General features: G+C 45.7%; 4 protein-coding genes across 4 annotated transcripts; all 4 read left to right on the top strand.

Annotated features, from left to right (window-relative positions):
* Nucleotides 1-943: 943 nt before the first annotated feature.
* On the top strand, nucleotides 944-3,126 carry BDCG_00895 (uncharacterized protein; the record flags this gene model as incomplete). The annotated part of the gene is made up of 4 exons (XM_045416402.1): nucleotides 944-1,321; nucleotides 1,430-1,804; nucleotides 1,899-2,593; nucleotides 3,071-3,126. Exons 1-4 carry the CDS (start codon nucleotides 1,071-1,073, stop codon nucleotides 3,124-3,126), a joined length of 1,377 nt encoding a protein of 458 aa, XP_045272141.1. The 5' UTR covers nucleotides 944-1,070.
* Nucleotides 3,127-3,184: 58 nt separating this feature from the next.
* Nucleotides 3,185-4,879, top strand: BDCG_00894 (signal peptidase I). Its single transcript, XM_045416401.1, has 2 exons — nucleotides 3,185-3,845; nucleotides 3,970-4,879. Exons 1-2 carry the CDS (start codon nucleotides 3,499-3,501, stop codon nucleotides 4,211-4,213), a joined length of 591 nt encoding a protein of 196 aa, XP_045272140.1. The 5' UTR covers nucleotides 3,185-3,498; the 3' UTR covers nucleotides 4,214-4,879.
* A 106-nt stretch (nucleotides 4,880-4,985) lies between these two features.
* BDCG_00893 (signal peptidase I) lies at nucleotides 4,986-6,870 on the top strand. The gene is made up of 3 exons (XM_045416400.1): nucleotides 4,986-5,323; nucleotides 5,431-5,547; nucleotides 5,720-6,870. Exons 1-3 carry the CDS (start codon nucleotides 5,297-5,299, stop codon nucleotides 6,038-6,040), a joined length of 465 nt encoding a protein of 154 aa, XP_045272139.1. The 5' UTR covers nucleotides 4,986-5,296; the 3' UTR covers nucleotides 6,041-6,870.
* Nucleotides 6,871-8,175: 1,305 nt separating this feature from the next.
* Nucleotides 8,176-12,329, top strand: BDCG_00892 (GTPase activating protein). The gene has a single exon (XM_045416399.1). The coding sequence runs from the start codon at nucleotides 9,080-9,082 to the stop codon at nucleotides 11,378-11,380; it is 2,301 nt and encodes a 766-aa protein (XP_045272138.1). The 5' UTR covers nucleotides 8,176-9,079; the 3' UTR covers nucleotides 11,381-12,329.
* The last annotated feature ends 651 nt before the right edge of the window (nucleotides 12,330-12,980 follow it).

Raw genomic sequence — 12,980 nt, 5'->3', positions numbered from 1 at the left:
ATCGAACGCCTCGGAGTTATCAAGTCGGATTTCAGGGAGCATCTAACCAGAATGTGCAGGATTAAAACCGAGAAAGATTCCGAGGTTGTTTTTCCTCTTTCTTCAAATAAAAAACTTCCCTTCTGTTCGAGGTTGGCCGCAAATTTTGGTTTAGAAGAAAAACCCCCTCTACTCTTTTTAATATCTCCTCCCCCTAATAACGTACACCAGCAATTTGCCTTCACGTCTTAAACTAATCCTCCGGAAGGAAAGCATTTAACAGCCAAGTCCCGCGACGTCTTTCGCAACGATTTTCCTTTTGCTATTTTGGTTTATTAATACCTTTTTCTTATTTACCCATCTACTGCGTCTGTCTATTTTGGACTTCTGCTATCAGCGCGCCTTGATGAGGAGGTGTGTGTTTTGTACTATACTTCCCGGCTGCGATGAACCTCGCATGATCAGGTTTTTGCAAGAATATGAGAGATTCGGCCACCTCAAAACCTTTCCTCTTTTTCCTCTTTGATATTTTCGTAAACAATTGTAGACAAGCTACTTAGTCCTGATTGATACACAATGGTCCCGTCTACTAAGAGCGATATTTCCCATGTATGAAGAAGCTATTCTTCATCCAACAACTTTTTTATCTGTCTCCTATTGTTTTCGTCTCATATGTTTCAGGTAAGATAATTGAGATTCATCATTCTCAACTACTCAAGCGCAGTTGAAACACGGCAAGCATCTTTTGTGTTGTTCGCGGGCGAAAGTCCCTTTCAGCCTTGGCTACCTAGCACAGTAGCAACGTATGCGGGCTAAAACGGGTCCGCTCAATTCAATGTGTTGGTATCCATTGAAGCTCTCTCCAGTGCCACTTTTAGAATTCTTTTTAAAAAAAAGGAAAAAGGAAAACAAAACCCCTATCCATCACACCAACGCTCCAGAACTGCACATGTACCATCCTCCAACAAAATTCAACACGCCGGCCACTCTAATAATTGAGCCTTTTCTCTTCCTTTGCACAATACACTCATTTTGTTCCATTCATATACCCAACCTCCCTAAACGGACAGAAAAACGAGCAGGTTGGGAACATGGATAAGGTCTCTCAGTTCTACCCAAAAATCCGGCCCATCAGGTCCCTCAATCCCGGTGAATGTTTTCTCGTTCAATATCGCGATAGAGAGAAGAAAGAGCTCTGGATTGGTGTCATCTGCTCTCGGGATATGATATCTGACGAAGTCTGGCGCCATCGTCGGATCGGTTCGCTCCCCAAAAACGGCCAGTGGAAGACTCAACTTGATCGTCGTCATTATCCTGTATACCTTCCGAAGAAGGGGAAAGTGTACGCATACCATATCCGATGGCTATTTAGAATAAATTTGCATCTGCATTTTGTGAGTTTGCGTGCGTTTAGGTTGAAAAGTAGCTAATAAATAGCCTTACGTTCAAGAATATGGGTACACTTCATTCATCTGTTCGAAATCCACCGCGCACGATACGATGAATTTGACGCTTCCCCTGATTACTCAGAGTTCTGCGAAGTTCTCAACTGGGTTTTGGAGGGCCAGGATATTACATTTTGGGAACGGATGGCGCCTGGGGAGTTTAAGGCGCGAAAAGAAATGACGCAGGGCAAACTGCAATCACTCGTGGCTGCTGCGGGTACTTTCACCAAGAGGATTCAGCAAATTAGCCCTCCAGCCCAGAGTAACAGAGATAATGATGGATATATTTTATCAGACGACAGCGTCGAAAAACCAGTTGCCCAGGTTGCGGAAGCCGCCCAGACCGCCAAAGTACCGGATTCTCAAGAAAGGGCTCGCTGGTAAGTTTAACATTGCATGTTCAGTTCTACTCTTTCTATCTGGATCCCTCCAATCACAAAGTACTGTACATCCCGTTTTCTAACAACACAACAGCAATGAGCCTCTCCAGTGCAGAGTAGATGTATACATTGGAACAGGAGCTAGCAGCAAAGTCTACAACATGCCACGCCAATGCCTCACTAAATCCGGCTTCCTGGAGAGATGCCTCATGACGCGAAACCAATCCACAATTGCCAGTGATCCAGTTCTCGACAGCACCTCCCACGCCGATTTCGCAGTGCTACTCTCCTTCCTAAAGATTGGGGAATATACCCCTCAACTCATCGCTTCATGGAGAAGACATCACCATCTCGAGAGGGAACCTCCTCCCACTGCCCCCAATCGCGGTATAACCTTCTACCTCGAAGGTCTTGTCACCCACGAAGAGCATGAGAAGGAAGTCCTGCGCTGCGGATACATCTATCTACTAGCGCAGAAATTTGAGATACCAGCATTGCAAGCGCTCGTTCTACGGAAACTCCGTCTCGGATTTCCCGTGATCAGTTACAAGACGATGTTGACGCTGGTTGCATATGTGTTTGCACGACTTGATGCCAATAATCACACCGTGGATCCAGGTAGTAGCCCCCTGCTAACGGGGACTCCAACAACTGGGGCTCCTCCGTCAAGTACACTGGCAGAACACCATGCGAAGGAAGAGCCGTTGAGGGCGTACCTGATTGAGTGGCTGGTTGTGCATATGACCGCTGCATCGAGGACTGAGGGGCGCTTGTACTGGGACACTGTCAGTAAATTCAAGGATTTGAAGAAAACTGTACTGATTAGAGCGGCAAAGATGGAAATCGATGGACCGGGCAAATGTGCAATGAGACATTTTCAGTCGACACTGGGGACTATGATAGTTTGAGGATTGTTTGGTGTGAAGATATGGTCTGTGCAGGAAAGGAGCGCAGGGAAGCACTTTCGTTCGTCGCATGACGATGTGACATGATGTAAATGTTCGACGAGACGAGGAGAAACTGATGAGTCAATACTTTATTGCCTGAGATTTGGTCTGTTAAAACAAACGCGGAATTAACAATGGGCTATGTTCGTATTTGGAACGGGTTTGATATCCATGGATTCTGTGTTTTTTGTTTTAATTTCAGGGAGTTATTCTGCAAACAGGTAGCAAGTTCAAGACAGGATGTCGTCGACAGACAAAATGCTTAATATCTCTGCTAGGGATAAATTTATTTGCGGCTAACATTTTATATCCTTTGTAGCGGTACAAGCTGCATGGCCATACCTATCCATGGATGTACAGTACAAAGACTGGTGAAACAAAAGGGGGGTTGAAGCTCCTATTAAATAGTTAGGGTTTTGATTGGCTGAAGAAATCTAAATTTGTGTCCAATCAGCACTGACCTCAGGAGCTGTTTGACTTACCTAGGTTAGAACTGACCAGATCTCAGCCGCGAGATGAGCACCATTCGGCACACAGGCATCTTTGAACTGTGCACAGCAGTTGCTATGAACAACTAGACAATAAACGAGCATATCGTGCTTCCAATTTGAATAGCTCCATATTGCTACAAGCTATGCTCAGCTAATTTCCACCCACTCCCTCGAAACAACCTCCATCCCGACACACGCTGGTGAAATACAATCCACTCCCGCAACTATAACCGCAACCACAACTACAACCGCAACCATGCTCTCCTCCTTATCCCCCTACATGGCGAACCCGCGCCAGACATTTACGCAGGTGCTCAACTTCGCCCTCGTTCTCTCCACCGCCTTCATGCTCTGGAAGGGCCTATCCGTCTACACCAACTCCGCCTCGCCCATCGTCGTCGTGCTGTCGGGAAGTATGGAGCCCGCCTTCCAGCGCGGGGATCTATTGTTTCTGTGGAACCGGAGCCCGCGCGTGGACGTTGGGGAGATCGTGGTGTATAATGTGCGCGGCAAGGATATTCCGATTGTGCATCGGGTCATGAGGACGTTTCCGGACGTACCTGGTAAGGATAAGACGAAGAAGGGTGGGAAGCAGGGTGTTGAGTACGTTGTTTTTCTTTTCTTCACCCTTTTCAAAAAATTATAAAAAAAATTATAAAAAAAATGGGGGAAGGGATTGTGTCGTTATGCCTAATATATATATATATTATATTTACTGTCTTCACAGGGCCTCGCCATCTTCCCTCGAGTCGCAAAAACTGCTCACAAAGGGCGATAACAACCTGTCAGACGACACTGAATTGTACGCTCGGGGCCAGGACTATCTAGACCGGAAAGAGGATATCGTGGGCAGTGTACGAGGCTACATACCAGCTGTTGGATACGTTACGATTATGCTCTCCGAACATCCGTGGCTGAAGAGCGTTTTATTAGGCTTCATGGGATTGATGGTTATCTTACAACGGGAATAGAATATTTTCTTCTGGGGTTAGATTATTTATAAAAATTTCTCCTGCTCGCTCGCGCTATCTATTTCTCCTTCTCCCTCTTTCTCAATCCTAGAAAAGAAGGATAATTTTGTATTCAAGAACGGATGGAGTTAGGTTTTCTCGTCTGGTTTTCGTTTGATTGAATCAGGTTTCTTTACACACCCGTGGTTTTCTCCGATGGCAGCGTTTTTTATTTTTATTTTATTTTTCACTTTTGTACTTGCTACGTTTGGCCTTTGGGAATGACAATGTTCATCGCATGGTCGTATTTGGAGAGCTTATCCGTCGTCATTATCATGAAAGTGGGATCAATGGGAATTGACCGAGGCCTGATACTACTCAAATATTTGCAAGCTTCAAGTCCATTCAGAGACATGCGAGTTCATCCTGTCAGCTCCCTACTAAGCCATGAGCTATAGGGCCATACCTCGGACTTCGATTTTCAGAGACGCAAAGCCCAAATCCCGCGTTTGCTGATAATTGGCTCCAGGCCTGTTAGTTCATCGACACTGGCGTTTAAAAATTACTTCAATGCAAATTAACTGGTCTGTAGAAGCAGCAGCGGAGTTGATATCTTGAGAATTAAAGTAAAAGTAGAGAGAGTAAAAAAAATAAAAATAAATAAATGAGTTTATCTAAACGTCACAACTTCTTCTCAATTCAGATACCGGGCATGGAAGGATTGGTATGTGGCCGGTTGACGCGCATCATAACTCCAAGCAAGTGGAGATATTTCTGTTGTTTCTAGGTATTGGAAAGTTTGGCAGCATAAGAGAATCAGCATGAAGCCAATCACGTCTGCACAAAGTAATTAATTTAATAAACCTTTGTTGCTGTTCTGGCTGTTGTTTTCTAGCAGCGAAAACTATGCTTAGCTTGCCCGCTCAGTCTCCACCTGCTCCCCGCCGCCTCGCCCAGTTACAACTTTCAAGGCAACAAGCAAGTTCAGAGTCATATCACACCCTCTTCGTTATCAACAACCACCACCACAATTCATTCTTCCCGACTCCCCATCCTTTTTAGACATACACATAGAAACGTGCAGACTCCTCACACAAGGCAATAATGGGGAGCCAAAAACGTATCGCTAAGGTAAGCAGATCTCTCAGCCAGCCCCTCCCCCGCATTTCTTTTTGCCCACGCGACGCAGAAGTTCCGGGATGCGGCGGTATGCTGATGGCGCCAAATCGTCGATATAGGAGTTCAATGAACTAATGGAGTCGCCGCCAACGGGCATCTCCGTCACTCTCGCAAATGGCTCAGACCTCTATAACTGGAAAGTCCACATGCAGGGTCCCGAATCCTCACCGTACAATGTACGTATTCCTCCCGAATAGTTCACGCAGAGGAGAAAAGAAAAAGACAAAGAAAAGAAAAAAGACACAAGACCAAAGATGTCCTTCCCACCCCCTCTTGTCTGTTCATATATATACAACTAGAATACAAATACACACAAAAACTCACTCACACGTGTCCCCACCCCACCAGGGCGGCAACTTCATCATAAACCTCTCCCTCCCAAACGACTACCCCTTCAAACCGCCCACAGTCTCCTTCGACACAAAAATCTACCACCCAAACGTTACCAACGATGACAAGGGGAGCATGTGTCTAGGGATGCTCAAGTCTGACGAGTGGAAGCCTTCGTCCCGGATTGCTGCGGTGCTGGAGTTCGCGAGACAGTTGCTTGTCGAGCCGATGCCGGATGATGCAGTCGAGGGCCGTATTGCGGAACAGTATCGCGATGATCGTAAGAGGTTCGATGAGATTGCTAGAGAGTGGACGAGGAAGTATGCATCGGGGAAATAGTTGAATTTGGGGGGAAGGGTGGCATAGAAATGTTATAGATAGATGCAGGTGGGGCTGTGGGTAGATTGCTGGGGGCTTATTTCCGATGAGAGAGGGGGCGGGCGGGGTGAAAAGGCTAGGTAGAGCGGGCGATTGGTTGTTGGATGGGTTTGATTTTTTTTTACGATTATCCCTCTGCTACATTTTTCATCTTTTCTTTCCCTGCATTACCATTTGGTTTTGTTCGCTTTATTGAGGGTTTGATGGTGGGCATCATGGTTCTTGTCCCTGGTCATATCCAATACTTTCGGTGGGCATGTTCTCTCCTTTTCTTTCTACATGTTAGGGTTCCTGGGCATATTCATGTGCATTCTCGCCAGCGTTGATGGGAAGAAAGTGTTGGGCAGAGGGGAGGTTATGCTTCGATTTTTGGTTCCTTTGCATGTTTTTTTCTTTCTGGCCTTGCATGCAGGTACTATCTGGCGTTTATTTTTCTGATCGTTTCCTTTATGAAGTCTTCGTAACTACGCTGTGGAGATGGATTTGTTAGAGAAAGAGAGAGATAGAGAGAGATAGGCTCGGGTAAATTGCCGATTCTAATATAGATATATAAACCACGAGATATTAATAACCAGTAGCTAGAGTCTGGATTGGACATTCCGCTGCAGTGTAAAGTGGTTTTGCTGATTAAATTGCATTTATCTGAGTTCACCATCAAGCAAAGGTAAAACTTCAGACATTATTTTTGTTCTCCCAGCGAAAATATGTATAAGTTAGAGCGAAACGAAGGAGTAAGAGTAAGGGTGTTTCTCGATGTGCTAATACTTATATATGGCTATCAAGGTTTTTTATAACTCTGCAATGTCACTGTTGGCGAATCTTGCTTTCGACGAGACAGAAGGGAAGGAACAATGAAAGTTTCAGAGCTTACCTGTAACATAAGTATAGTCAGCCATCTCAATGTTGATTGGGGAGATCCAGGATAGCAGCACTCCGTAGATAAATAAGATGGTTATCCTCACCACTGTGCTTGGGCACTATCATACATTGTACAGTACTCCGGCAATCTCACCCCGACGTTCCTAGTTCTGAACGCAGGCTACAAAGATGGCCTAACATCCCAGCTAGCCTTCCTAAAAGGAACTATCCATGGAGGCTAGAATAATAATAGAATTGACTGTCGGGGGTATAAAGACGAGGATTTGCTTATCTGAGTGCTCCTTCTCTCATTCGAAGGCCCACGATACAATCTCAAACAAAACCCGCCGAGGAAACACTTCTGTTTCGCGGGGCGGGCGAAGTCCGCGAAATTTCGGATTTCGGTGGAGTAGGCAACGGAGATGTAAAGGAAACTCATTTGCTCCGATGGATCCTTGCAATCACCAACGACTTTAGGGCTGATTGATATTTTGAGATGGAAGCGGCAAAACAAAGCAGCCCACAGCGTAGAGGAGGGGCCCATTAGGCCGTAGGATTCTCCTGGAATGGACGGGAGGTGTTTGGGTCCCTTGCTCGAGGACCGACCGGCACACCTCACCGGTTTCATTAAATAAGAGCTAATTAAATATCCCTCTCAATTAAAAATAGTTCAGCGATGCAGGCGCATTGTTTTAGTGGCACATTCTCAACTTGCATGCCCTAGGTTATAATTCCAGCAGAAATCCCAGGAATGAGTAAGAACGGAAGAGATGATATATAGTCGGCGCAGTTAACGCTTTGCAGCCCGACCGCCTGACTCGACGGTTTTTATGTCCTCGCTCTCGGACTGAGAACAGGAAATTGAAGATGTGATTTCACAGAGGATGCCTATGCAATTCAAAAAAAAAAAAAAGGCAACCTGCACGAAGCCGGCAAATTGCATGGTTCGTTAATTTGGCTTCAAACACAGCTTTTAGCGGATCCGCGTCGGGAAATCACTTCTGCGTGGGATGCGCCCATGGATAAGAGAGGTATTTGTTCTTGTTGCCGCCCTTTTTACAGTGGCTGCACTTTCGTCGCTCATAACCCGTCTGGTTCAAGTTTTGATCAAGCTTCCATGAAGTAGCACGTGTTGATGTTTGGAAAGGCGTGCAGCATGCATGGCTGCAAGTCAATTGTTGCTCAACAGGCTGTTTTGGCCACGAACATGTCAAAGGGAAAAAATCCGGAGAAAAATTGTGGCGCAAACCTGGCATATTTCATTTAGTGAGTATCAGCAAAACCTAAACTCACATTGATCATTGATGCAGGCGTACCCCCAAACAATAATAAGGATTCCTTGCCTATTGCTTTGTTGCTTTCATGCAGAACAAGATTTTTTTGTGGTTTTTGGGTTCTTTGCGGGCGGTTAGAGAAAATACCTCGTTCGAGGAGCATGGGTTGCATGGCGGGGTGTTGGCCTCCACTGTTCAGTTCCCCTTTTGTAATTGGTGGGCGAGCCAGGCAAGACTTGAACAGCGACAATCAATGTTCCTGAAAACGGTGCCAATGGAGTTCTCTGGCTCGTATCATTGGCGGTGTCTGCCTTGTTAGTGAACCTTGGACGCTTGGAAGTTGGTCGTGACTGCGCTGGGCCGGAGTAGAGTAGGAGGCTCAACTAGTCCGTCTTGGTAAGCGACAGACACAGAGCTCTGGTTTCGACTTCCCGCGGTTCCGCCGGGGCAAACTCGTATCTCAACCTTCCTTTGACGACCGCCCTCGAGCTGGCGTCTGTCGACTTCTTCAATTCCTCCCTTTTCTGTTATTCCCAGTTTGACGGGACGACATGCTTCACTGCAATTGACCTCTGGCTGGCTCCTGAGAAGCTCGCGGGCGTTGTAGTGCTGGAACCCTGGCCCGTTATCATTCTGTTCTTTGCACACCCGTTTGCCCTCCGGCTACTACCCGACACCAAACTACGCAGCTTCTCAGATCAACTCTCCTACATTCTTTACATCCTCTTTACCAGTTCATATTTTAGCATACCTCAATTGGCAATCTTTCAGTTGTTTTTGGTTTTCGTTGCGGCGACAGGCTAGCGGAAAAAGTCCATCGAACTCTCCAAACAAATGTCCAGAACGAATATTCTCTTCCTAGGTGGCAATGGTCACACAAAATGGAAATGCCAGGTATCATCCTCCCGATAGTAGAATCAATGTCAAGAGACCTCAGCACCGCCATGGAGCCTTTCCACACCCATTGACAAAAGTCGCGACATCCGCTCCACCCCAAAATGGCCCTCCCGTCAGTCCCGTCAGTCCCGTCAGTCCCTACCGCGCATTTCACCCCAGCAGATCTCCGACCTACCAACCTACAATTCCTGAAGCCTCCTCGAGTCAACCTAGTATAACCAATGCCCCTGCAACTTATCAATCACCTACAAGCCCTATCCCTCCAGCTTACCGATCACCAACTTTTCCGGCAGTCCCCGAATATGATGGCCAGTCATCATGGCTGTCCAGGAACGATACAGAAAGGACACGGCCACCGCCACAATATAGGAACCCTCGAATGGGTCTAAAATCTACCGCGTCAACTTCAAATATTCGCTCAAGGCAACGTTCGCCGTTCCGCCTTGATCAACTCCCGCCCGCTTTGAGTCCGGCTCAGCCACGGTTTGCACCCCACTATCCTCCGTCTGAGCTTCACATTGACAGTGAGGTACGGTCCAGCGCGCAATCTGCTTTGACGGCGTCGAGTATAGACCCAACGAGTGGTACGGAAAGAAGCAGTATTGCTACGAAAAACAGTTCTGTGACCGATTTATCGCCTGACGAATCTGATATAGATGGAGGAATTAGTGTTGAGGACGCCATATCACTGTATCTACATGGCTTTACGGATGACCCCCCTGAAAGTACTACCGGCTCGTCAAAATATGCGACTCCAATGGCTGAGGCACCGAAGAATGAAGCACCTGAGACTGAAACACCATTGACCGAGGTAACAGTCGTTGAGAGCCAAGTCACTGACCAGCAACGTTCTGTAGAACTCCAGGAGGCTATTAATAGTGACATGGCGCATCAAGCGACCCCTCCAGTGATCGAAAGAAAACCTGTTGGAACCTCCTCCCAGCGTAAACCCATGAGGTTGGTGATACCCCCCGCCCTTCCGGGTGTGGTGCCACCCCCGCGATCTCCTGCGACTGGTCTACGTGATCAATATGGTTTCCAAAGGTCGTCAAACCACATATCGCCCGGTGGGTACGACGCTTGGTTTCGTAACTATTCTACGTATCAGGAGTCCCGAAAACAGAAGTGGGAGGAGCTATTAAAGGAATATGGCCTGCCGACTGATAATCCCGTTACATTCCCACCAAAGTCTACCAAGGTCAAGCGCTATGTCAGGAAAGGAATACCCCCTGAATACCGTGGCGCAGCTTGGTTTTATTACGCCGGCGGATATGAGCGCTACCATAGATTCCGGGGTCATTATAACCAGCTTGTCGAACAGAGCATTAATGGGCCTTCAAATGACGATAAAGAGCATATTGAACGGGATCTCCATAGAACGTTTCCGGATAACATCCACTTCAAGCCAGATCCTCTACCTAATATGGGAGCCAACTCATCTCCAGAAAGCGGCAGCAGCAATCCAAAATATCTCTCTAAAACTCCGGAAGCTGAAATTATTCAGTCATTGCGTCGTGTATTGTATGCATTTGCAGCACATAATCCGAAAATCGGTTACACACAATCTCTCAATTTCATTGCCGGGATGCTTCTACTCTTTATGCCCGAAGAGAAAGCATTTTGGATGCTTGACATTATCACATCATCTTACCTACCTGGAACTCATGAAATCAGTCTTGAAGGCGCAAACATTGATCTTTGGATCCTCATGGTAGTCCTCAAAGATTCAATGCCTGCAGTATACACAAAGGTTGCTAGCACAACCCCAACCACTCCCAAGTCCAAACCTCCACCAATTAACACAAAAACCCGACTACCCGACATTACGCTTGGCCTAACAAGCTGGTTAATGTCTCTGTTCATCGGCAGCTTACCACTTGAAACTACACTGCGCATCTGGGATGTTTTCTTCTATGAGGGCTCAAGAACTTTTTTCAGAGTCGCTCTGGCGATTTTCAAGAGCAGTGAAAAAGAAATACTCAGCCTCAGCGATCCGATGGAGATCTTCCAGGTCGTGCAAGCAGCGCCAAAAAAACTTATCGATGCAAGCGCCCTGGCGGATGAGTGTTTCGCACGGCGATTCAGGCTGACACAAGCACGCGTCGAGGAGCTACGTGCTGCCCGTAGGGCCGCGATCAGGGAAGAAAAGGACCGCCTTTCAGTGTTGGCTGGTAGAGGCAATGGCCATTGTGGATCCAATGGCCCGCCTATTGCCCGAGCGACGACTCCGTTGCCTACATCATGGAGAAACCTGAAACACACGTTTAAATGAGATGATACCCGCCCCCCCCTCTTTTTCTCCTTATTATTATTATTGGACTCTTTACTCCCCTTTTTGAATCTTTCTCTTGGCTAGTGCTCGTCGCAGTCTTTTCTTGTCCTGTAAAATAGGCTGACGCCAACCCAAGTGAGAAAGAATAAAGAAGAAGAGATGTTCAGAACTGTTTTATATTAATTGCCTTGATGACTTCAGCCTTTGTTTACTTTTCGCCCGCCCTTACTTCTCTTTGCTCAAATGCGTATACTGCATCTTACGTGGCTGGCCGCAGGGCAAAACCACAATTTCAGCGAGTGATCATTCAGGATATCTGGAGAGAGAGAGAAACATTTGGATATGGCGCCACGCGGATACCAGACCGCTTTAATTTTTATATGCCAGGCCCCCTTTTTTTCATTGCTTTTTACCTCTGCCAGAGTGCTTCAGCAAGTTTTCTCGGAATGAGATGTCTCTCTCTCCTCTTCTTCTTCTTCCTTTCATTTCAGTTGCCTTTTTCTTCTTACTCGTCTAATTAAATATTTGCATCTTTCCCTTTCCTTCTCTTCTTTTCTTTTATGTTCACTTCACTTCACTTCTACCCTTCTACCCCACGATTCGTTTTTTTTTTTTTTTTTTTTTTTTTTTTTTTTTTTTTTTTTTGTTTCCAACTTCATTTTCTGTTTCTACATTACTTGTGAGAGCAGCTCTTCAGTGAAACACTCATGTCATGTGCCTATATACATACATGTAATGTATCTCCTACCTACCTTTACCTTCTGTCTACCTACCATAACTGCTCAGCATATACTACTTACTAACTACTCCTGATTCTCTGATTCTCTCTTTCATTCATTTAACTCTATATTTCTTTTTCTTCTTTTTTCTTTTTCCTCCCATTCTTTTTTATTTTTTATATCTGCTTTAAGCAATCATCAGAGTATTTGATTGCAGATATTTTTTTTTTTTTTCATGTATTTAATTAATTATAGAGAATGTAGAATATAAATAATATTTCTTTTATTTTTATTTTTATTCTTATTTATTTTTCCTTTCATCTAGTTGAAAATAAACGGAACGAAAATGAAAATATATTCTTTATACCTATTCTACTGAAGTGATGGCGACAAGCACACCCAACAACAACCCAACCCTTATGTCGATTTGAAAACCAAATCCCACCCACCCATCCAACGTTCAACCATCAATCTATCATCAGCTTTGGAAATCAGATGATAACCTCCTCCCTCCCTCTCTTCACCGGCTACGCACAAAATGGTGGCGTTGGTAGGCCAGTCCTAAGAAGAGCAAAAGAATAGAATAGGTACTCCAACAGAGACCTGGACATGGGCATGGACATGGGCATGGACATGAGCATTATGGGCCCCATCCACTCATCCGATGGATGGGTGATTTTGATTATGCAGAGACGAGGTTGCGATTTTCTCCTCATCTTCTGTTCTGGCTCTCATCTTTCCTTTTCGTTGAGCGCCTCGCACAGCGATAGATGCGTGGATATCTGAAAGAAAAAACGGGCTGGGCCTGGTGGCTTTTATTTTATTTATTTATTTATATTTTATTTTTTGTGTAGAAAGACAGAACAAACGTGGATATGCTC

This window comes from Blastomyces dermatitidis, assembly GCF_000003525.1.
Source record: "Blastomyces dermatitidis ER-3 genomic scaffold supercont1.1, whole genome shotgun sequence".
NCBI lineage: Eukaryota > Fungi > Ascomycota > Eurotiomycetes > Onygenales > Ajellomycetaceae > Blastomyces > Blastomyces dermatitidis.
The sequence above is the reverse complement of the archived record's forward strand: the minus strand, read 5'-3'. Positions and strand labels throughout refer to the sequence as shown.